This window comes from Leucoraja erinacea, chromosome 24 (genome assembly GCF_028641065.1).
Source record: "Leucoraja erinacea ecotype New England chromosome 24, Leri_hhj_1, whole genome shotgun sequence".
Taxonomy (NCBI): Eukaryota; Metazoa; Chordata; class Chondrichthyes; order Rajiformes; family Rajidae; genus Leucoraja; species Leucoraja erinaceus.
This window is the reverse complement of record NC_073400.1, coordinates 8,297,365-8,323,333: the sequence shown is the minus strand read 5'-3', so window position 1 is coordinate 8,323,333 and position 25,969 is coordinate 8,297,365. Positions and strand designations below refer to the sequence as shown.

At 40.0% G+C, this 25,969-nt stretch overlaps 1 protein-coding gene across 2 annotated transcripts in view; it reads right to left on the bottom strand.

Annotated features, from left to right (window-relative positions):
• Nucleotides 1-25,969, bottom strand: part of bltp3a (bridge-like lipid transfer protein family member 3A) — a 110,558-nt gene that overhangs the window by 73,513 nt on the left and 11,076 nt on the right. For both annotated transcript variants that reach the window (XM_055654472.1, XM_055654471.1), the window contains exons 2-4: nucleotides 7,765-7,927; nucleotides 6,410-6,448; nucleotides 5,132-5,223 (exon numbers count right to left, since the gene is read on the bottom strand). In XM_055654472.1, coding sequence (XP_055510447.1) covers nucleotides 5,132-5,223; nucleotides 6,410-6,448; nucleotides 7,765-7,927 — 294 coding nt within the window. The remainder of the gene's footprint in view (nucleotides 1-5,131; nucleotides 5,224-6,409; nucleotides 6,449-7,764; nucleotides 7,928-25,969) is intronic.

The following is a 25,969-nucleotide window of genomic DNA, read 5'->3' as shown; positions in this document are numbered from 1 at the left end:
AACCAAGAGGCCCATGGTAATCTGGAGGAGCTGCAGAGATCCACAGCTCAGGTGGGAGAATCTGTCCACAGGACAACTATTAGTCGTGCACTCCACAAATCGTGTCTTTATGTAAGAGTGGCAAGAAGAAAGTCATTGTTGAAAAAAAGCCATAAGAAGTCCCGTTTTCAGTTTGCACAAGACATGTGGGGGACACAGCAAACATGTGGAGGAAGGTGCTCTGGTCAGATGAGACCAAAATTGAAGTTTTTGGCCTAAATACAAAACGCTATGTGTGGCGGAAAACTAACACTGCACATCACCCTGAACACACCATCCCCACTGTGAAACATGGTGGTGGCAGCATCATGCTGTGGGGATGCTTTTCTTCAACAGGGACAGGGAAGCTGGTCAGAGTTGATGGGAAGATGGATGGAGCCAAATACAGGGCAATCTTGGAAGAAAACCTGTTCACGTCTGCAAAAGACTTGAGACTGGGGCGGAGGTTCACCTTCCAGCAGGACAACAACCCTAAACATACAGCCAGAGCTACAATGGAATGGTTTAGATCAAAGCATATTCATGTGTTAGAATGGCCCAGTCAAAGTCCAGACCTAAATCCAATTGAGAATCTCTGGCAAGACTTGAAAATTGCTGTTCACAGATGCTCTCCATCCAACCTGACTGAGCTTGAGCTATTTTGCAAAGAAGAATGGGCAAAAATTTCAGTCTCTAGATGTACAAAGCTGGTAGAGACATACCCCAAAAGACTTGCAGCTGTAATTGCAGCGAAAGGTGGTTCTACAAAGCATTGACTCAGGGGGGCTGAATACTTTTGCATGCCATACTTTTCAGTTTTTTATTTGTAAAAAAATTTGAAAACCATGTATCATTTTCCTTCCACTTCATAATTATGCACCACTTTGTGTTGGTCTATCACATAAAATCCCAATAAAATACATTTACGTTTGTGGTTTTAACGTGACAAAATGTGGAAATGTTCAAGGGGTATGAAAACTTTTGCAAGCCACTGTGGATCAGCCATGGTTGAACCTTGACGGGCCGAATGGCCTAATTCTACTCTTATTCCTTGTCACCTTATGACCAACACTTCAAGTTCCTAGAATCAAATCTCAAAGCATCAGCTGCACACATATGGTTCTACATTCTTAGCTTGCAGTTCTTTAGAATGACTGTCACAAGGACAAGAAAGTTGTTGCTGCCTTTCTGACAAACGCGATCCTTCTAAAATACCAAACTCTCTTTTAATTGACAATACCTTCACACTGAAATCATCTTGATCAATACATGGCCAAGCTTCTACCCATAGCAATCATGTTTGTGATCCCAGTATATTTTAAATGTAATTTCTCTTGTGATATTTTACACCCCACTTCAGACATGGCTTGATCAGAGGACAATTTAAATTTTCCTTTGCACATCATCCAGAATTCCAATCTAATTTAATACAACATTCAACGTTGCTCATAGATTTGCAATACATTTGCAATAATATTTTCAAGCATGATTTTGCAGTACCTACATGGACTGCGCTTCACTTACATACTTTCACTTTGTTTAATTTGCCAATGGTTGCTTAATAATGTTGCCTGCTCTGTAGTCAGCTTTAACTTCTGGCAATTCTAATCATTCGCCATTGTAACACACATTCCTACATTTTACATTTAGTGTATCTTGAGACCAACTGTACTTTTAAAAGGTAATTTGGTTGAAATTTCTGCTATTGATCCTCCTCCTCCTCCTCCCCCACTCCCAATCCCCATTTCCTCCTTTTCAAAAGCTGGGCAATGCTGGCAAGGCCTGCATTTATTGCCCACCCTCAGCCCCCATCCCAAAGATGGCATCTTTCACTGTCTTTAGCTGCTGCAATGTTTCTGAAGGTAATCCCACAATTCTAGTGAGGAGGGATCCATGATTTACATTCTATGGAAGAACAGGGATATATTTTCAAGTCGGGATGCTGTGCAACATGATGGGGAAACTGGAACACCCAGTGGAAACCCACGCAGTCACAGGGAGAAGGTGAACACAAATAGCACTCAAGGAGAGGATTGAACCCGGGTCTCTGCAGCTGTGAGGCAGCAGCTCCACCAGCTGCTAATGTGCCGCCCTGATGCCAATGAGCTGCCCTTGAATTCACACTTAGTGCACTGATGGAGGTAGGCTATTTGGTCCATGCTTTGACAAAGGCTATGATGAATTGGGCATCTGTGAAGTTATTGTAGAGTAGATATCACTCGACAGCACCATCAGCAACACTTTCTGTAAAGTCACTAATGCTTGAGTAGACCAAATGCATTATGCTTAACTGGATGGGATTTGTTTTGCTTTATGAATGGGCATAACTGGGCATTGTTCTACTTTGTCATGTAAATGCTGTGGTGGAGGTATACTGGAACAGGTTGGCTGGAGGTATGGCAAGTCTCTTAAATGCAGTTCTTCGGTAATATCGAGGGCATGTTGTTTGGTTCAGTGACCTTTGCTGTATTTTCGCTGTTAGACATTTCTTGATATCAAGTAGAGGAAATTACATTTGTTGGACTTGTTTATGACAATAGGGATTTCAGAAGGGAGCTGAAATGTCTGCACCAATCATCATTTTAAGCTTGGTGAATGCTGCAGCCTTGTTTTTGATCTGCTCACTGAGTTGCGCAAAACAGTGATCTAACTCAGCCGTCACCCGAGATCTCCACTAGAGAAACCATTCTCTACCAGCTCATTCATTCCACTTGATATGAAGAAACAACGAGACTAAATGAACAAGAACCCTCCTCTATTTTCCACATGATTCACAAAGTGTCTTCTCATGGAAACTTATCTGATACTTCACACTGGTTCTTAGTCTTGGAATAATACCTATATCTCATGAACAAATATATATATATTTTTTAAAAGCCTATAATTCATCATGCACAAACCTCCAGGCTGGACATATCAGTAACAATCCAGATGTCCCAATCTTTCAAGTAGCTCTTTCCCAGCGATTTCCCATTCTGACATTGCAAGCCTCACGCCTTGCTTACAGAGTGCAAATTGTGGCAACTCCCAAACCTTAATATTGACGAAAGAACCCTCTGCATCTCTGCCAGATTAGCATCAGTATTCATTTGTGGGCCAGGGAATAAAGTAACACATCAACAGTTCATTTGTTTCCCTCTGATAAACTATTTGTTAATGTTTTTGAACATTTAACTGAATATTTAATCCTGGTGTTTAATAAGCAAAATGTTTTGATTTTTATATACTAAAACTTTCAAGTACTACTGCTGCTCTAATCCAGGGATTGTTGGCTCAGCTACTAATCCAGCGTTTTTTCCAACAAGTCCAGAGGCTAGTTTTGTTCTGCTCCCACCTAAAATCCCACTGCAGAGAAATGATGGTCACAAGGTATCATCGTTAAGGATTGGAGCAGAACTCTGCAGAAAGGTGACGCTGACAGACCCAATCAAGGCAACTTTATCTGTTTAAAGTGTGAGCAATGGCATCTTACTATTCGAAGGAAATGCTAATCTGTAATTTTTCATTCTCAGAACAAACATACGACAAGTTTAATTTATTATTTTCTCTTCAGTGTTACATTAATCTCAATGATGCAAATGAAGTAGATCATGCAATAATTAAAGAACATACCATAATATCAAAAACTCAAAAAGTATTATGTCTCTCCTGGTTTTAATGCCAATTCTGACTTTGACAAGTTTCTAATTCATTTCAGATTTCATCATGAATCAAAGCACATGCAGGGCATCACAGCTAACTCCAATTCAATCCAAATTCAATTCCCAACATAGGGTCAGGCATCATTGAAAAGCTTGAACTTGCTTTACTAAACTTGCTTTACAAAGCCAAATAATGAACATCCATTGCAATTTTCATTTATATCAAGTCTTGAGCATACATCAAGGATTTAATTTGATATGTTTCTATTCCACTCCAAGCCGAGTCATAATTTAAATATTCAGTAAATGTTGTATTCAATTTTAAAATTAGCTGCATAACCTTCAGTTATGTTTTTCTTAGAATTCATCTATAATTTGGTATACATTGAAGCCTTCTGAACTGAGTTGACAAAAACTCAGTTCTAAAATTTACCTTAATTGTTCATTCAAGTGTCATCACTTTTCAATGTGCTTGTCAAATTTCCAGAAAAGATTGTGGTGAGCCACTGCAACAAATGAGATAAAGGTAGGATTTTGGGATTCTGGCCCAAAGTCAATAAAGCTACAGTGATGAATTTCTGAATAGTATTGCAGGAGAAGAAAATGTGCACATTGTTCCCATCTGCCTGCTCCATGGCCCTTCAAACAGTTGTGGTCAGAGGATCAGAAGATGCTGTTGAAGGAGCCTCGAATTCATGCACATTTTGCAGACTGCAAACTTTGCAACTGTGGTATAATGATGGTGGAGAGAGCAAGCATCTAAACTGGCAACTATTGCGTTTCCACGTAGGATGCTTTGGGGTTCAAGTGTTGAAGCCGTGGTCATCTAGGCAATAAAGTGTATTCCTTCATGCTCCTCATGATTTTTGCTTTCCGGCTGGACAAAAGCTTTGTGGAATCATTTGCTGCAAAGTTTTCCGCCGCTGGCCTATTTTACTCACTCTATGTGGCTCATCTATAATGTTTCTGATAAAGATGAGCAATAATCTGGTTGACAAACAATAATAGTGGTTGAATACTTCATCAGTGGTACCATATTTTGGATCCAATGTCAAGCAGTTTGTTCCAGTCAATGTCCGCAGAATTCTAGCTGAAAGTATGGCATTATACGGAAAAAAAACTTCAAGGACACAACTAAGTTATTTACGTCAATACAATGTTTTTGGATTAACTCATGATTTTCTGGGCAAACTCATTATCTACAGATTGACCAAATTTACATTCAAGTGCACAAGGTTCTGATTCAATTAACAGAAGGTATCTGTTGTGTCAAAAGATAACGCATACATGCAAATCTGCCTTTTCCAACTTAAGAGTCAAAGGCAAAGATTCTAAGACCAAAACCGATGGGCACAATATTTATATTGGTACAGTGCAACCGCAGTAATCCTTGCTTTCAGGTATGTTGCCATACTATTTATTTTGTTTTGCAGTGACCTACCACTGCAAGAAATTAAATCAGACACACTGACCTTTGACCTGCTGTAATGGCAATTGGAGAAGGTCCATTTGGAGGACGAGGTTCCTCGCAAGTCCTCATCTCCACCTCCACTTTATCAAGGAACTACAGAAAAGAGAAACACATTAATTAAAAAATATATATATTGAACTTTCTTTTGATTGATTGGCTTAGCTATGAGCTTTGCAGTGTGTTTGAAGACCTGTTATGCTGCTGCAAGAATTTCATTGTTCCATTTTAAGTACATATGGCAATTGAATAACTTTGACTCTTAATTGCAATTGAACTATAGTTTTATCCCAAAGTCCTGAGAAAATTAATTTCTGGAGCCATATCACAACTAATCTAGATGTCCTCTCTACATACAACATGAAATTATTCAGGGGTTACTATTTTAGAGTGCGTTAGTTTTTAGTTTAGGAATACAGTGCGGAAACAGACCCTTCGGCCTACCGTCCGTGCTGACCAGCAATCCCTGCGCATTAACACTATCCGATACACACCAGAGACAATTTACATTTATACCAAGCCAATTAACCTACAAACTTATACATCTTTAGAGTGTGGGAGGTAGCTGAAGTTCTCAGAGAAAACCCACGCAGGCCACGGGGAGAATGTCCAGACTCCGTACTGACACCACCTGTAGCTAGGATTCAACCCGGGTCCCTAACCCTGTAAGGCAACAAATCTACCCCTGCGCCACCATGCCAAATACAAGCATTTGATGCAGATACGTGCTCCTCATGAAAAGAGAATACTGTACAAATATTTAATCTTAGGACGGTTCACTGAATAATACATTTCAGTTTTATTGATGTTCTGTTTTTTCTTAACTTTCTTCGTCTTTCATTTTTGTTACCCGTTGCCAAAAGTAAATACATCAGTCGGATAGGAAAAGTAAAGGTGTAGGGCATTACCAAATAACACTGATCAGATTTTAGTTTTGATATGCATTTCCATCCTTTTGCATAGATTTAAATCCTACTCATATTTGTATGGCTGTCTGGTGAGACCAAATTTCACTGTACCAAATGGTGCATGTGACAATAAATGTCTCTTGAATCTAATCTTAAAATCACAGCTGCGCAAAAAACAAAAAGTTGGGGAGTGTTGGGGGGGATCAGAGTGAATTATATTGGTATGTAGAAGGCATAAATATCATCTCAATGTAAAATTAAGAGCAAACTGAATAGATACATGCAAGTAATGCTGAACGTTGTCAATCATGCAGCAAAGAATAAACTAATGGCAGGCAAATGGCTGCCATTTAAAATTAGAAAGTCCAACTTACCAGACATATGGGATGGGTCTTGAGCTTAGTCCATTGTATCTAAATTAAACACCAATGTATTTTATTAAATAAACTACCGTGAGCTGCCTTCTGCCTATTATTATAGACTTAAAAACAAACAGACATACGATTCATCTTCCTGTTCAACGTGTTGTGTTTCAGCACTTCCACACAACAAAATCATACCCAGCAGTAGTGTGCATATTTATTTTAAGTGGTACAAATAAAATCGAATGCATTATCTAATGCACTAATGGACACGCTAGAGGCAGGAAACATGTTCCCGATGTTGGGGGGAGTCCAGAACCAGGGGCCACTGCTTAAGAATATGGGGTAAGCCATTTAGAACGGAGATGTGGAAAACTTTTTCACACTAAGAGTTGTGAGTCTGTGGAATTCTCTGCCAGAGGGCGGTGCAGGCCGGTTTTCTGGAAGATTTCAAGAGAGTGTTAGATAGACCTCTTAAAGATGCGGAGTCAAGGGATCTGGGGAGAAGGCAGGAACGGGGTACCGATTGTGGATGATCAGCCATGATCATATTGAATGGCTGTGCTGGCTCGATGGGCCGAATGGCCTACTCCTGCACCTATTGTCTATTTCCAAATAAATAGTTCTAATCTATTCCAATCTCTAAACTACAATTATTAAATTCAAAACAGGGTTACTTAATTGATGTTGCAAGTGTAACTTCTATATGCCGCATATCAACATTTATCCCCTTGATCGATGCTTATACATTCTTTAATGTTAATATTATTTAGGAAGAATGCGTCAAAAAAAAGATAGCATTTTCCACATTAACATCATTAAGGGATAACTTGTTAAAGGACAAGCATTTTTTAGTCCACCTACACGAGCTTTCAAATCCTTAAGGTTCAATAAAATTACATTTTAATGTCATTTATACATATTATAATGTGTCCTTTTGCTTTTACAATTGTACATTTTGCAATACAAAATTCCCCAGAAATATTTCCATTCTGAGTAGCCTGTAAATAATTGTAGCATAAGGCAAAATCCTTCCGTACCAATGAGAACCTATAATCAATTCTCCATTTAGTTGTAAAGATCATTTTACAGCAGGCAACTTGGCTGTAATTCACAATAGCGATTGGCAAACAGACTACAAAGGTCCAGCCAATTTTAAGTCTGTAGATATGAATAATTAATTGGTGTTTGATTATGTTTAAATGATTACATTTTGTTTTTATGAAGTACAATGAAATTGATAAATATATTTTAAATAAAATAAATAATTTCCTCCACTAAAGAAAAGTCTTGTAAATGCTTCCTATGCTTCCTAACACAACTTGTTGTTTCATGACAAACACAAAGCCATACAGGTGAAGACATACCCTGATAGCTGCCTTGTTACAGTATACTCTGGTGATAGCCAGCCATGTGGGAAGATCCAGCACATTTTGCAGCACTTCCTCATCAAGCTCCAGATTTGTCAGTTGGCCTTCTCCTTTAAGTGTACTGAGATTAATTTTGTCCGGCGAGAGATTCTTTGTAAATCTGAAAAAATAATTTGGTTAATTAATAATGTACATCATTTAAATTACATAAGCAACCAACTATTTCGCTTAGGTAGTTTACACCCCCAGCAGTATGAACATTGACTTCTTTAATTTCAGATAGCCCTTGCTTTTTCCCTTCTTCCCCCCCCCCTTCCCCGCCCTCCCACAAGCCCCTTCGGTCTCCCCCCCCCCCCCCGCAGTCTGCAGAAGGGTTTTGGTCGCCTATTCCTTCTCTCCACAGATGCTGCCTCACCGTTAAGTTCCTCCAGCATTTTTGTCTACCTTCGATTTTTCCCGCATCTGCAGCTCTTTCTTAAACTATTCTGGTCTGTTACTTAAGACTTCAGTTTTCAAAGCAATTTAAACAAACCCACTACTGCAGCAAAAACAAAATCCACCACTGTGCTGCGTGTTGTTGCGTTTCTTCTTTTATGGGAAATAGGGCACACAGTGATAAACAAGGATGGGTTAGGCAAGGAGGCTGCAAATGCATCCTTTACTCCTGATGCACCCACGACTGTACAGCAAAGTACAAATCGTCCTCTTCTCTCCGACAAGAGTTCTGCAACACCCTCTCTCTGCTCCCTCTGTGATTCCTCCTGCTCTGTTGTTTTCACACCTTACCCTTCTATATCTCTAGACTTCCTCTCTACTGACTTTCAGTCTGAGGAAGGGTCTCGACCAGCAACGTCACCCATTCCTTCTCTGCAGAGATGCTGCCTGTCCTGCTGAGTTACTTCAGCGTTTGTGTCTATCTTCGGTGTAAACCAGCATCTGTAGTTCCTTCCTATACAAATCTAATTCAATTTACAAATGTGTGACAACACTACCGTGGTGGGCCGGATGTTAAATAATAAGAAGACAGAGAACAGAAAATAAATTGATAAGTTCGTGACCTGGTGTCAAGGCAACAACCTCTCTTTATGTCTGCATGACAGAGATTGATCGGCTTCAGAAATCGAAGTGGATCACTTACCCATACATTTACAGCACTGATGTAGAGATGGTTAAAAGCTTCAAATTCCTGCAAGTAAATAGCACCAGCAACTTGGCCTGGACCACCCATATTGAAGCAATGGCAAAGAAAGCACACCAACGCTTCTACTTCCTTAAAAGGCTGAGGAAGTTTGGCATGTCCCCAACAACTCGCGCTAACCACTACAGATGTACATAGAAAGCATTTTATCGGGTTTGGGGACAGATCCATCCATGACTGCGAGAAATTTCAGAGAATTGTGGACGCAGGCCAGATCATCACACAAACCAACCTTCCTTCCATTGACTCCATTTACACCTCACGCTGCCTCAGTAAAGCCACCAGCACAATCAAGGACCAGTCTCACCCTGGTCACTCCCTCTTCTCCCCTCACAGAAAAGTGGAAACGCATACCTCCAGATTCAGTGACAGTGGATTTGGAAGTAGGCAAATATGAAGTCCCTACTTCAATGCACCAATTATTTCTCAATTACTTGAAATCCTACTGAAAGCTATTGTATATGACCTACACAGTTACATTTTCAGGTTTAACCTTGTTAGTGATCTTGAAAGAGTACTTTTGTTCTATTCAGCATACTTAAGGCGATCAGGCAGCACGTGCAGCTACTCAGAAAGCTAAACCATATCTTCAAGACATCACCATTATTATTTTGCTTAACAGATGGACAAAACAATCTAAATATACTAAACAAACCAAAAATGTTCAAACACATTCATGTATTTTTGATTCAGCACTTTTGTTTTTGCACCATTTCACATGGGATCCTGATACTCTAAGAGGACAGTCATGAAAAATATTAATTCATTCAGAACAATATATATCTGATGTACCTTCAACCCTGCCACAGGTTTTTACAAACAATATTATTTGGCCTTAGTGAAGATTTGCCAATCACATATTTCACTAAAGAGGCAACAAAGGCTTGTTTAGTCAAATTCAATTGCAACTTGGTGAACATGACGCAAGAATAAAACCTTCAGAATGGAGTTGAGGTCGAATTTCTTAGCTAGAGGGTGGTGAATCTGTGGAGTAATTATTATACAATACCATTTATTGCCATTTGAACCTCAAATGAAGTTCAAATGAAATTTGGTTTCAGCAGTCATACAAAGAGGAAAATAAAACAAGAGATACAATTAATTGTGTCTTGGTTTTTTTTCTTGTTGTATGACTGCAGAAACCAAATTCCGTTTGAACTTCATTGAGGTTCAAATGACAATAAACGGTATTGTATTGTATTATGGAGTAATGTGTGGAACAATATTAAGCATTGCCACCTTGGAGGCCAAGTCATTTGGGTATTTTTAAAGAGGATTGAAAGCAGGAGAATGGGGTTGTGAGGAAAAATAGATTTTCCATGATTGAATGGTGGAGCAGACTCAATGGCCCAAATGCACCCCTGTCCTGTGATCTTATGTCCTCAGTGAACCTGTCAATCACGACAGATGGAGAATGCACATCCAATGTACAGTTATTTATCAATCCGTCATCAGCTGCCATAAAAACCCTCAGGATTTGCAAATTACCATTTGCCTCCAAAATGCTTTGTAATAATGATTGCAATCGCCCCTTTAAGGACTGCCATTATATGACAAGTCACAGGCTGGTGCTTCCTAGTTTGGGACCAAATTCCAAAAGATCAACTGTTTGAAATTGTAAGCATGCCTGCAGTTTCAGTAAGCATTTTTATTAATCGTTTAACATATTGATTATATACAGGATTCTAGAATTAAATGATATACAATATTACGGTGATAGTTGTTTTTGTTGATGTTATGAATCTCATTCACTGTGTCCAAAAGGAAATACCAAAAGCGGGGTGTAATGCATCCCGATTTAAATCATACTTGGACATACTTGGTCACCAATAATATAAAAGATGATAGGAAGAGTTTCTTTAGTTATATAAAGAGCAAGAAAGTGGCAAGAGTAGACATTGGACCACTGGAGAATGATGCAGGAGTAGTGATAATGGGGAATAAAGAAATGGCAGAGTCGTTGAATAACATTTTTGCATCAGTCTTCACAGTGGAAGACACCAGCAACATGTCTGAAATTCAAGAGAATCAGGGGGTGGATGTTAGTAGAGTGGCTTTTACCAGGGAGAAGGTGCTTGGGAAGCTGAAAGGGCTGAAGGTGGATAAGTCACCTGGGCCGGATAGACTGCTCCTTAGGGTTCTGAAAGAGGTGACTTTAGAGATTGTGGAGGCATTAATAAGAGATATTTTAGGAATCACTAGAGTCAAGAGTGGTCCCAGATGATTGCAAACTTGCCAATATTACCGAGCTGCACAAAAAGGGAGCAAAGCAGAATAGTGGGAATTGTAGGCCGGTTAGTCTGACTTTGGTGGTTGGTAAGATTTTAGAGTCCTTAGAAGTTCACGATAAAATAGGCCAAAGTCAGCATGGCTTTGTAAAGGAGAGGTCTTGCTCGACAAATTTGCTGGAATTCGTTGAAGTAAATAGCAGGACAAAGGAGAGGCAGTAGATGTTGTTTACTTACATTTTCAGAAAGCCTTTGATAAGGTGCCAGGCTGTTTAGGAAGATGAGAGCCCATGGTATCAATGGGCAAATGCTAGAATGGTTAGCAGGTTGCCTGGATGGCAGAAGACAAAGAATGGCAATAAAGGAGGCTTTTTCGGGTTGGTTGCCTGTGACTAGTGGAGTTCTGCAAGGTTTAGTGCTGGAACGCTACTCTTCACGTTTGTATGTTAATGATTTGGATGAGGACATTGAAGGCTTTGTGGCAAAGTTTGCGGATGATACGAAAATAGGTGGAGGGGCAGGTAGTGTTGAGAAAGCAGGGACTCTGCAGAAGGACTTGGTTGGGAGAGTGGGCAGAGAAGTGGCAGATGCAATATAGTGTAGCAAAGCGTGTAGTCTTGCATTTTGATAGTGGGAATAAAGATGCAGACTATTTTCTGAATGGGGAGAGAATCCAGAAATCGGAGGAGCAAAAGGACTTGGGAGTGCTGGTGCAGGATTCCCAAAAAGTTAATCTGCAAGTCGAATCAGTAGTACAGAAAGCAAACTCAATGCTAGCATTTATTTCAAGAGAGCTTGTATACAAAAACAGGGATGTAATGCTGAGGCTCTATAAAGCGATGGTGAGGCCTCATTTGGAATATTGTGAGCAATTATGGGCACCATATCTGAGGAAGGATGTGCTGGCTCTGAAGAGGGTCCAGAGGAGGTTTACAAGAATGATCCCAAGAATGAGTAGGTTAATTATGATGAGCGTTTGTCGGCACTGGGCCTGTACTCGTTGGAGTTTAGAAGAATGAAACGTACAGAATAATGAAAGGCTTGGATAGTGTGGATGTGGAGAGGATGTTTCCACTATTGGGTGAGTCTAGGACTAAAGGTCATAGCATTGGAATTAAAGGACGATCTTTTAGGAAAGAGGTGAGGGGAAATTTTTTAGTCTGAGGGTGGTAAATCTGTGACTTTGCCATAGAAGGCTGTAGAGTATGAGTCAATGGATGTTTTTAAGGCAGAGATAGATAGATTTTTGTTATTAGTACAGGTGTCAGAGGTTATGGGTAGAAGGCAGGAGAATGGGGTTAGGAGCGAAATAGATCAGCCATGATTGAAAGCCGGAGTAGGCTTGATGGGCCGATTGGCCTAATTTTACACTGTTATCTGAGATTTAATTGAGCCATTTCATAATGGAACAAATGATGCTACTCAAATATGAAGTCTGAAGAAGGGTCTTGATCTGAAATGTCACCCATTCCTTCCCACCAGAGATGCTGTCTGTCCCGCTGGGTTACTCCAGATTTTTGTGTCTATCTAAGCTACTCAAACCATTGGATTTCCAGGGAAGTACTAGGGTTATACTGTACAATAAGTTGGTTATTGCTAGTAAGTCAGAAAATATATATATTATAGTTATATCATCCAATTAAATACTCAATTAAATGTCCATAATGCAACATAAGCATGATAGCCATGTCGTAAGATGACAGTTGACTGTTATTATTAAGGACAATCCTCAATGCTGCTTAGATAATCAGTAGAGTTTGTAGGTTTGACAGCCTTACTGGAAATTAAAGATGCATATAGGAAGGGTACAACAGAAATCATGGTCCGAAATCAATCTACATAAGGACTGGTCAAACCAAATAGTCAGCAATAATGTGGAGTAACAATTCTTCAAGCATGTACAAGTTGGCGTTTTGGATAAAAATGTCAAACAGCCGATGAGTTGACGCTATTCTACACTGGATATTTTGATGTGAGAAAGGATTAGTAATCATTTTCATGACACAAGGAGCTGCAGATGTGCTCTCCCCCTCCCCCACACCACAATCAATCCAAGGAAGAATCCTGACAGAAACATTGCTCATGCATAGTCTCTCGAGATGCCGCCTGACCTGTTGATTTACTCCATCACTTTGACTATAACATAAGAGTTCTTCATGATGATAAAGGTACAGTTCAAACAAAAACTAGAGGAGCTAAATCAAAAGGCATAAATGCAAAATAATACGGTATGAGGAATTTAGTTTAGTTTAGAGAAACAGCGCGGAAACAGGCTCAGGCACTGGGTCTGCGTCAACCAGCGATCCCCACACATTAACACTATCCTACACCCATTAGGGACAATTTTTACATTTACACCAAGCCAATTAACCTGCAAACCTGTACGTCTTTGGAGTGTGGGAGGAAACAGAGGATCTCAAAGAAAACCCACGCAGGTAACGGGGAGAACGTACAAACTCCATACAGTCAGCACCCATAGTCGGGATCGAACCCGGGTCTCCGGCACTGCATTCATTGTAAGGCAGCAACTCTACCGCTGCGCCACGGTGACTGCCTGGTAGAGTTAGCCATGATGGATGAGATAGCCATGAAAGGTAAGTTAGCCATGAAGTTAGCTATGAAGGAATGGGAAGCTTCATAAGGTAGGATGATGAGGCAATGGAGGAATAAAATGCCCAATTATCAACAGAATTAGAAAAAGTCAACATAGATTTCTGGAAGGGAGTTTGTGTTTGACAAACCTACTGAGGATGTAACTAATAGAATAGCTAAGTGAAAACGAGTATATGGTATACTTAGATTTTTAGAAAGCCCAACATAAAAGCAGATTAATGAAAGCAGCATTGGAGGGATTGGCTCAGATTGAAAATTGCTTGAGAGAAAGAAAACAACAGGAATAAGCGGTTCTTTAATGGGGGAGGGGTGGTGTCAAGCAGTAACTAAGAGAATGTGTCTGGGTCAGCTATTCAGAAAAATAATAATGTGGATGAGGGAACCAGGTATTATTTCAAAACCTGCTGTTGCCTCCAAATTAGATGGGATTGTGAAATGTAAGGAATATGTAGAGAGGCTTCAAGGTAATTTCAAGGTAATTTAAATATAGGTGAATAGGCAAAAACATAGCACAATGTGGATAAAAGTTATCCGCTTTGGTTGGAAAAACAGAAAGACAACGTACTGTTTAAACAGCGTTAGACTGGGAAGTGTTGGTGTGAAGAGACTTGAAGTGACTTACACACTAGTCATTGTAAGTAAATGTACAGCCGAACAAATGGTGTGGAGGCCATTTTGAAGACTATTTGAAGACAGGAGAAAGGATAGTTTGCCCGAATTATGTTGGGCCTTTGACGCACCACACACCTCCTTTCACATAAACCCTTCTTTCTATACACCACCCCAAAGTGCCCCGTTACCCCATTGTCATTCCCCTACCCTTTCACACACCACCCATTCAGTCCACCACCCCATCCTCTGACAGTCCCATCTGCCCAGATTCCCCCCCTAACCTGGCTTCACTCATCAGCTCCCCTTCTTCTCAATATGCAGCCCTTTGTTGTCCCTTGCCCCAGCCTCCGTTGCTATCTCACCCCCTCCCTCGCCCACAGGCACCATCTGCCCACCTATCCCTCTTAACACTTGCTAACTCCTGCCTGGCCCCTTTCCCTCACCTCCCTACTAGCTATCACCATTTTATGCTCTCAGTCCTGATGCAGGGTCTCGACCCAAAATATCAACTATCTTTTGCGTCCACGAATGCTGCCTGGCATGCGGAGTCCCTCCAGGAGTTTGTTTTTAGTGTAGTTGAGAATTACCGTGCAGAAACAGTCCCTTCAGCCCACCGAGTCCACACTGACTCGTGATCCCCGTACACTAGCACTATCCTACACACTAGGGGAAACTTTTTTTCCCAATCTCTTACCTTGACGGAGATGCGTTTTTGTTCCGTATCGTATCTCCGTCCCCACTACGGCCTAACATCGTGGAGTTGGCGGCCTTTCCTGGAGACCGACAGACGCTCTAAGCCCCGAGAGTCTGAGGGACTTTAAGATCGCGAAACTTGCGATCCCTTTGCCGAGGATCGAAGCTCCAACAGCGGGGCCTGCGAATAACATCGTGGAGCCCGCGCTCCCTGGTAAGAAGAGGCTGACTCGGGATCTCCATGCCGCAGAGAGTGTTTCAACCTCCCCGACACGGGAGTTTCGATCACCACGATCATTGGTTGGGGGGCTTTGATCGCCCAGACTGCGGATGGTTTGACTGCCCTGATCCAGGAGAACAAAGAGGAAGTAGATTGAACTTTATTGCCTTCCATCACAGTGAGGAATGCGGAATCCACTGTGATGGATGTTTATGTTAACATTTATGTGGTTGTGTGTTTTGTTGCTTTTCACTTAGTATGGCTGTATGGCAACTCAAATTTCACTGTACCTAATTGGTACATGTGACAATAAACTGATCTTACCCTTGAAACCTACAAATCTGTACTTCTTTGGTGTGGGAGGAAACCGGGGCACCCGGGGGAAACCCACACGGTCTTGGGGAGAACGTACAAACTCCATTCAGACAGCACCCGTAGTCACGATTGAACCCGGGTCTCTGGCGTAATAAGGCAGTAAATCTATCCTCTGTGCCAAAGTATTGCCAGAGCATTGTGCGCAGTTTTAATCTCTTAGCCCTTGCTGTAGAAGCAGGCTCATCTCATTGATTCCTAGAGAGTTGGGTTACAATACAAGGACAGACGAGGCTGACGAAGTCTTAGGTTTGGAGATCGCATTAATAGTCGACATTACAACTCCTGAGCTAGAAAGGGAAAAAGAGAAATCTGATCTTATTACTTTGTTCTCCACTGACAAGAACCAGCCATCTAGGTGTATACCACTTACATATTAGAATGCAGACATTAAGCAGACAAATGATATGGGTCATTCAGATTCGACTTGTTACTTTTCTCAATGAACAAGCAGCCAACCATTTGTTTGATCATAGGATAGCGCTGCAAAAACCAAGACAGATTTGGCAGCTCATCTGAAATTGGAGACAAAAATGCAGAACTCACTTTTTTCCGATTAAACTGGTAATTCTCAGTTAAACTTCCATTCCTGCATGGTTGCTCCACTTTTATTACATGTGGCAAGGATCTTGTATAGAGTTTTTTTAATTTGTCCAACTAATGCAATTTGTATTATGGGGTTTGAACATTGTTTAACACACTTACAAGAAAATATTCAACTTGACATCATTTCGCTTTTTAAAATACGGAACAAAGCCAAACACTTAACAATTACTCTGGAGAAAAAAACTATCAATAAAATTGCCCAAATATACAATAAGCATCAACCTTTCCCAGGTAAATTAAAATATTCCCAATGCAAGTAACATTTTTAAGTGACTGCAATTCAAAGCAAACCAGTTTCTCCAGCAGTGGCAATAATTTTACAATTGAATACAGAAATTATCACTGTATTGTCAAAGCCATAATATAAAATTCTTATCCACCATTTAGAGTTAAAGTCATTGTTAAGCGACTCAATTTGCAGTTGGGGCACGCACCGACTGAAATCAAGAGCAAGACTTAAAATTTAACTTCAACAATACACAAAAGTGATTATAAAGGACCAGCGCTTTGGCAGGAGTAAAGTAACACATTAGATTCATTGTTCGGTGGTGTCGTCTGTGAATCTGTAAATTGAGTTGGTATTTGGCTGCACAGTTATGGTTATATAAGGAGTAAAGAAGGGGGTTGAGAACAAATCTTTGCAGGGCATTAGTGTTCTGGATCATTGTAAAGGATAATTTGCCACCTGTCCTCACAGATTATGGTCTGTTGGTCAGAAAATCAAGGATCCAGTAGAAGAGCTTACTGCTGACTCCAAGTTCCATGAGTGGAGATAAGCTTGGATGGGATAATGGTGTTGAAAGCAAAGCTGTAGTCTATGAATAAACGCCTGACGTTGGTGCCTATGTCATAGGCAGAGTATTGAGTAAAGACTTGGGGTATTATGTTGCAACTGTACAAAGCATTGGTTAGGACACACTTGGAATATTATGCTCAGTTCTGGTCACTTCTGATATTCTAACAGTGCAGAAGAAAGTGCAGAATAGATTCACCAGTATGTTATCTGGAATGAAGGGTTTTAATTGCAAGGAGATATTGAATTGGCTGTGATTATTCTCAGTGGAGCACAATACGCTGAAAGGCGACGTTAAGAGTTTCATTGAGGGGCATTGTTGAGGTAGTCTTTTTCCAACGGTTGGAGAGTCTAAAACTAAAGGACTAAGATTTAAGGTAAGTAGTGGCGGATAGATGAAACAAGCTGCCAAAGGAAGTGGTGGAGTAAAGTACAATCACAGGGTTTTAAAAGCATTTGGACGGGTATGTGGAAAGAAAAGGAATAGAGAGATATTGGTCAGATGCACGAAAACAGGTTAGGGTTGATAGCCATCTCAGTCGGCATAGATAAGTCAGAGCGAAGGACCCATTTGCATGCTTATGACTCCAGGTCTCGAGCAATTATTTGACAAACAAATAATAGCCTGCGTTACAAACTACATTGCCAAGTGCCTTTGCTACAATTACAAGTGTCACTTCTTTACAACAGAGCCTGCATTTAAACCGTCAGAATCCATCACTGCATGATACTATTGCAATTACAAACAACAAATTATCACATGATAGGGCCTAAACTTGTCAACTTTTAAACAAAGAGGGTTAAGCTTCAACACAGATCTCTATGTAATAAAAATCAATTACTTTCATGTGGTGTAATTTAAAACACAGGCTTCAAAATTCGAACAGGTTCATTCAATATGGGCACATTTTATTCTGCTGCTCCTTTTGCAATTTCCAGTGTGATTTTCCTTTAACACCTCCCCCATAAATAACTGGAATGTCGATTGCCATTAAACACGATGCAACATAAATCTGTTTTATGTAATTCAAATCTTACAGGCTGTTACAAACAGTTCTGATCCTAACCACAAATTTTCAGTCACAGATTACTGTAAATTCAGACTTGCATGTGGGGTACTTTTAAATACAGAAGTTCAGAATCTGAAAATACAGAGATCAAATTTATCAGTCGTTCCCATGCCAGACTCCATATCCTGCTATTTTTGCAGCATTGTGTATGAAGGGGATGGGCCGGGGGAAAAGAGAGGGAAAAAAATTCACTCCTGAATTGTATATCAGATCAGCAATAGTGCAGGGTGCAAGACTCCATTCACTTCAAATAGGACTGAAGTATGAAGTGTTAAGGGGCAAAATGGAAGGAGAGTTATTTTTGAAGAAGTATTTTAATGTGTTCCACCTTCAGCATTTGTCAATGTCTTGGGCATAATTCCTGCCAGAAAAACCCATTCACAACTCCAAATGCTCCACAACAAAAATGTCCAATGTCTTCACAAAAACGACAGTTCGTAGTCTGTTTTCCCTCAAAAATAAGAACAAAACTAAAAGCAACCAAAAATACTAAGATAAAGTTAGTGAAATATAAATAAAAGCTGTTACTCATATCTGAACACAAAAGGAAATGTTGGACAAAGAGATGGCATAACATTACAGATTAATAACCTCATGGCAGAACTACCCAACTTTGAAACAGTTGCAAAGGTGCATCAAAAAATATTAAATTCATGATTGGATAACATAGGGTGTAGAAACATAGAAAAATTGTTGCAGGAGTTGGCCATTCAATATGATCATGGTTGATCATCTAAAATTAGTACCCCGTTCCTGCTTTTTCCCATATCCCTTGATTCCTTTAACCCTAAGAGTGAGATCTAACTCTCTCTTGAAAGAGATAACATGCCCAGATGGAGGGCTATTCTTCTAGCTTACCTTTGGTCTTGTTTTAATAATGAAGTGCAAAGACAAATCAGAAAGGGAATACAATGGACGTGAGACAACCAGGCAGCTGCAGTGGTCACCTGTTTCTCCCACGTTGGGGACACCAGATTGCAAGTACTGAATATTCTAGATGGGAAGAAATACGAGTGAATTGTTGTTATCCGAAGAACTGTTTGGATTCCTAGGCAGTGGGAAGAAATGAGATGAAAGTACAGGTATTGCACCACCTGCAGTTGGAAGGGAGAGTGCTGTGCAGCATTTGATGAAGGAGGAAGAGTGGACGAGAACAGTTCCTTCAGAATGCTGAAAGTGAGAGGAGAGAAAACTACAGTAGTGGAGTCTCTTTAAAAGTAGTGGAAATTGCTAAGGATGATTCATTGAATGCAGAGGTGGTGGGATGGAAGCTGAAGTCAAGGGGAATTCTATTCCTGCTCTGGCTGGGAGAAGAGGGTATTCATTAGTTCATAAGTTATAGGAGCAGGATTAGGCCATTCGACCTTAAAAATATCCACTGACTTGGCCTCCACAGCCTTCTGTGGCAATCAATTGCACTGATTCACCACCCTCTGTATAAATAAATTCCTCCTCATCTCCTTCCCAAAGGTATGTCCTTTTATTCTGAGGATGTGGAACTCTGGGCCTAGACTCTCCCACTAGGGGAAACATCCTCTCCACATCCACTGTGTATTGGCCTGTCACTATTCGGTAAGTTTCAATGAGGTCACCCTTCATCCTTCTCAACCAGCAAGTACAGGTCCAGTGCAGTCAAACACTCATCATATGTTAACCCAATCATTCCTGTGATCATTCTCGTAAACCTCCTCTGGCCCCTCTCCAATGCCAGCACATCCTTCCTCAGATATGGAGCCCAAAACTGCTCTAAATAGCTTTGATTGTCCCAGCAGACCAAGAATGCTTCCTAGAAACAATTCTACTAAACTACAGGTTTATAATGAGAGCAGCTCAAGAAAAAAAGAAAAAAAAAACCTGATGGAGAAATTAAACAAGTTTGAAAGATGAAATTCCCAGGATCTTATTACCTGCATCCTACAGTTTTGATGCAGGTGACAATGGTGATAGGTGTGTACCATTGGTCATCTGCTACAATTCTATAGATTCTACAATGCATGGTGCACAATATACCATAGATAGCCTCACCATTTGAGAAAGGAAGTTTAGACTGGTTAGCCTAACAATCGCGAATAAAAATGCTGCAATTGACGATTAATGAATGAATTGATAATTATAATCAAGATACTCTCTTAAAAATATTAGAATTAGAGTGGACGTTGATTCATTAAATAGAAATAGTGTTTGACAAATGTTATTTTATTCTCCACAACCCCCAAGTTGAAACAAGCAGAGCATAAGAGGATGATTTGATGTGGTACATTTGAACTTTCAGATTCCTCTCAATTTGGTGCCAATGGAATATTAAACAAATTATATGTCATGGCAATGGGGAAAAACGTTGTAATTAAAGGGCAGTAAACAGTCGTCGATGTTTGTTTGAAAGGTCGTGCTAAAAAGGGTGCGACAGAAATTGGTGCTGGGGTACAAACATTTCACAACCTAGACTAATGATTTGGTTCTGATATATCCAATTGGTCTCCTTCAGCAAATTTATTGATATAAAACTTCCTGGGAGGGTGGGCTGCAGAGGAGAAAATAGAGGCTTATGGAGAAAGCAAACGGTTTGCGCGAATAGGCGTGGACATAAAATATAGAAGATAATGTGGAAAACCTGAGATGACCAACTGGTGGGCTGCTGAGAAGAGAAAGTAGACTGGGCTCAAGTTTAGAAAGAAAGGCAATTTTATCAGTGGTAGTGAAGTTACTGGAATAAGTTCTGAGGGACAGGATTAATATAGACGTAAAATTTCAGGAGGTCAGTGTGACTTTGGTAGGGAGAGATCCTATCTGACATCAACAGTTAAAATCTAGGGAGAAAATAAAATGGGATCAGTGTAAATGGATGATCATAAGTGATAGGAGCAGAATTAGGCCATTCGGCCCATCAAGTCTACTCTGACATTCAATCAGGGCTGATCTATCTCTCCCTTCTAACCCCATTCTCCTGCCTTCTCCCCATAACCTCAGACACCCATACTAATCAAGAATCTATCTATCTCTGCCTTAAATATATCCATTGATTTGGCCTCCATAGCCTTCTGTGGCAAAGAATTCCACTTTGGATGCTTGATGGTTGGCATGGATGATTGGCTAAAAGGCCTGCTTCCATGCTGCCTGACTACGAGAATGTTTGAGAGGAACAAGTGGCCAACCTCAACCCTGCTATTTCTTACATCAGTTCAAAACTGAATATTAACAGCATGGGCATTTACTTGGTGCTGTGTAACACAAAGCATTTTTTATGAACAAAACAAAATGTTAGTTACTCATATGGTTACGTAGCACCTGTGGAAAGAATGGATAGGAGATGTCTCGTGTCTGTTCCCTTCTTCAGACTGATTGGAGTAGGAGGGAGAAAACTGGAAAGGAGAGGTGGGAAAGTTGTTTATTCAGGCTGGAGGCCTGTGACTTGCAGTGTATCTCAGGGATCAGTGCAAGGCCTATTGCTGTTTGTCATCTATAAACAATGATTTGGATGAGAAGGTGCAGACACGATTCTTAAGTAGGCCGATGACACCATTAATGGCGGCATTGTAGACAGTGAAGGCGGTTATCAAGAATTACAGTGGACTTTTGATGAGCTGGGCAGGTGGGCTGAGGAATGGCTAAGGAGGTTAATTCAGATAAGTGTGAGGTATTGCATTTTGGCACATCAAACCAGGGCAGGACCTTCACAGTGAAATTGGAAGACCTTGTGGAGTGTTCTAGAGCAGAGGAATCTCGGAGTAGATGCACATTGTTCCCTGCATCACCCTATCTACCTATCATCCCAAAAGAAGAGGTGGTCAGCACAGGGTAGGGAAGAAATTATTTCACCCAAACTGAACTGCATCTTTGGACTTCTCTATTCAGGCATCCTGCAGACATTCAGTTGTTGAGTATATTCAAAATGTAGATTCGCAGATATTAAGTGAATCACGGAAACTGGTAAGCGGTGCAGGAGGTAAAAGATCATGGACAAATTTAATCAAAGGCAGAGCAGGCATGTCGGGCTGATTGGCTTGTTCTTACTTTTGTTTTACTATTCTTTTCAGATATAAATACATAGGCACATCCTTTGCAGCTGAACCACAACAGCATATCTGCTACGTGGCCAAGTGCTAGCTGTTTACTTCAAAGTGGGTTTACTTTCGAGTTCCTTCACTTCAGAGAAACAACAGTTAGTTTTAGTTCCTCTAGTATGATAACTTTTGTTGGAATGCTGACCACCAGACATACAAGTTAAAATTGGAAAAAATATATATTTCCTGTTGTATAAGCTACACCTCATGCAAACATTAATCTGGTATATCATTCAACAGATCCACCTCATCACAACAGATCCAACCTCACACTTCATATTGACTCCAATACTATTTGCTTACACACAAGGCTAAATCACCAGAGCAATTTCCCACAACATTATGAAGTTAATGACACTAATAATAGTTTCAATATATTCCCTTTGCAGTTTAACATACAAATGATGTTACATGCTTTCTTCATCAACTTTTCTCATTAACAAGCAGTATTTCAAATCCCAAAATTAGTTTAAAAATGAGGGGTCACCCATTCATGACAGGCAAGGCAATTTTTTTTTAATTTTAAGGGCTTCTGTGGAAGCAAAGTGTAATTTTTTAAACGAAAGAATTGGAGAGATAATTGAAAAGAATGGGTGCAAAAAGTTACGAAGGAAACGCTAGTTGAGGTTACAAAACCAAATGCTATTGAAAATTGGAGCATGCCTCGGGGGCCATGAGATCGACTGCTGCTTCTAATTTCTATTCCTGTACGTCACTGACATGCATCGTTTCTGGAAGTTATCTCTCAACTGAGAGCTCTGGCGTGCAATGGATTGAGAGCAATGACGTATAGTATACACAGGTCTTAAAGATGTAGATTCACATTCATACTGCTGCACCTTAAAGTCATAATTTATGCAAATGACCTATCCAGATTTACATTCATTATACATTTGATTGAATTTACATACTAATATTGTTACCAATTCAACCAACTACAGGTTATTATCAACCTACTTGAATAGATCTGCAAGATATCTTAACCTCAACTGAAGAGAAGGTACATTTCATCCTTCGTGTCCGCTCAAGTTGCCCTCAATGTTGGCGGATTGACTTCACCTGTTATATCATCAATTTAGTTTGGGATCTACATTACCTTCATATTATGCCCAGATATGTCTGCATTGTAGAACCTGCCCTGCACCTCAAATCCAGAACTGGCCTACACATGATACCTAAAAAGGTATGGAAGCATATGCTTATATGACAATTAATATAAACATCTTGCCTCCTCACACTCTACACTATGTGGCTCCTGATGTCCAGTACTTCCACAGTTCTCCATAATCGCATTTTGGCAATTATCTATAGCTTGGTGGTCAAAGGATTTAGCTGTCTCCAACTCCCAGCAATCCTTCCCAACCTTATGATTTATGCTCCTTTTTTAAAAAATCTGTGTTTGCAAAATAGGCTGTTTCATGCTCGGCAACATCTAAAAATGATAATCAATCAACAATTCAACCAGGAATTTACAGGCAGAAATATGGAAAAAATTGATCCAATAATTGTCACTGCATTCCTTCCTTCTCCTTGTCAGCAAATCATTCAGCCTCCTCATCACATGCAGGATGGTCTGGCGACATTAAGTGTATTATCTGGTCTAAAGGAGGGTCCCAATCTGAAACGCCAGCGATTCATGTTCTCCAGAGATGCTGCCTGATATGTTGAGAGTGCATCATTTTGCTTCTTTCCTCAATCTAATAATGTTGGTTGTCATGTGGGAGTTACACTGCTAACACTGATTTTTTAAATTTTAGTGTAGCTAGTATTTCTAGCACTTGCAATCTAAATCCCACACATGTCAACAGAGAACCTGCACTACTGCAATGGTGACAGACACCATTGCATCTCTGTTGACCTGAAGTTCACTACTTGCAATATGTACTTCCAGGACTTTGTAATAGGGTAAGCATCAGCAAACTGCTTTTGAAAATATTGTCCCCCATGTGGGATAACTTGTTAGAAATTGCATTAATTAGTTTCTGCTTAATGTTGCTCTACAGTACTCTATATTTCCTGTTGTGATTACCACCCCCAGATGCTGCTGGATCCTGCCAAATTCGTGCATTGGAATGTTTGTTGCATGACTAATACATATATCTAGTTCCTAGTTTTCCTTTTTACTTCTGAACAAGATGATATTAACAAGGAACATACAGCAGATTCCAGATGACAACTCCTGAAGAGCAACATTGCAAAGGTGATGGCACTAGTCTCAGTCTTGAGATTATTCCACCCTCCACTAAATACGTTGCTGTAGAGTAGCATAGGAGGACTGGTCTTAAATATGGCACACATGGCTTTAGTCAATGAGATGGAAAATAAATAGAAAAAAAAATCAAACTTGGTCTGTATTCAATATTAGCCAGTTGCAACATTTTCAAAATTATCTTTTTTATGCAATCTAATTATTACCATGAAGCTCAATTTGAAATGTAATTGCACTGCAAATTAAAATCCCATTAGATTAAGCATTCTGCCAAAAAGCATAGAAAATGAATGGTGTGAATTTGTCAGTGTTGATCGACCATTAAGAAAAAACCCTGAAGCCACAGCTAGAAAAATAGTTCTTTCTCCATAAAAAAAATTGTAATTCTTGCCGTTGGAGTCAATGATGGTATTTTATGTTTTCAATCATTTTTGCTTCCTTCAAAAGGCACATGTCATTTGAGGAATTCTTTAGTCTGTGGCATGTACTATGGTGGGGAGAATGGTAAAATGGGGAGGGAGGGGGTTACAACAACAAAGCGTTCACAATTACAAGAAAAACAATTTTGTCAAGGAAATTATTAAAATAACATTTAAACTAATCTACGTCTCCTCTGCAAGGAAATGTTCTGTTGTGCTGAAGCTACAAGTCTCCCATGCAAGGAAATATTCCGTTGTGCTGAAGCAAAGCAAGAATTTCATTATCCTATCTGGGACACATGACAATAAACTATCTTGAGATTCCACTATCTCCACAGCACACTTCATTGATGACATAATTTTGTGAAAGTCTTGAGAACCAGTCTGTCATTCTTAAATAAGGAATAGGTGTAAATGTCTAAATAACATTGCGTAGATTGGTTGCCATCCATGTCACCAGTGTTCTTTCAACCTTTCAGTCTAAAATACTTCAAGTACTTTCCAAAGTATGAAGCTAATCCTGTTGCCCAACTACATATATGTCCTCAAGCTTAATTCAGAAAATTCCAGGACATAACTTCCATGTCTCAAACTTCAAATCCACTACCATGAGCAATGGTTAAAAAAAAGAGGCTTCTCCACAAAATAATGCTTCCTCCAACTTCAAAGAACAAGCCACTTAATTGAATTGGTTCCAGCATTGTACACACCATTTGAACTCATGTTAAATTACAATTAATGAATTAAAACATACGATGCCCTGTGCTGTCATTTCAACACATCATTCACTTCTATTAAGATAGCAGAAGAACAACAAAAACGCAAAAAACAAGGCACATTTTGCGTTTATGACACTTTCAAACATCTTGTATCATTTCAAACCATACACCAAAATCTTGCTCAGGCAAGTTCCCAGTACCCTTGTCCTTGCGAACCGATGGAGACTCTTGATCATCCCAATTTTGAAACTACTCCATAGAATCCTCTTTCTATTTATTTAACCTCTTCCAGGGATCAAGGAAAGAGCGTTCACGTCGCGGCCCTGTTTTCACCAATCTTTCCACCATCACGCACAAGAAGCACAAAACAAACACCATTGTATGCAGAT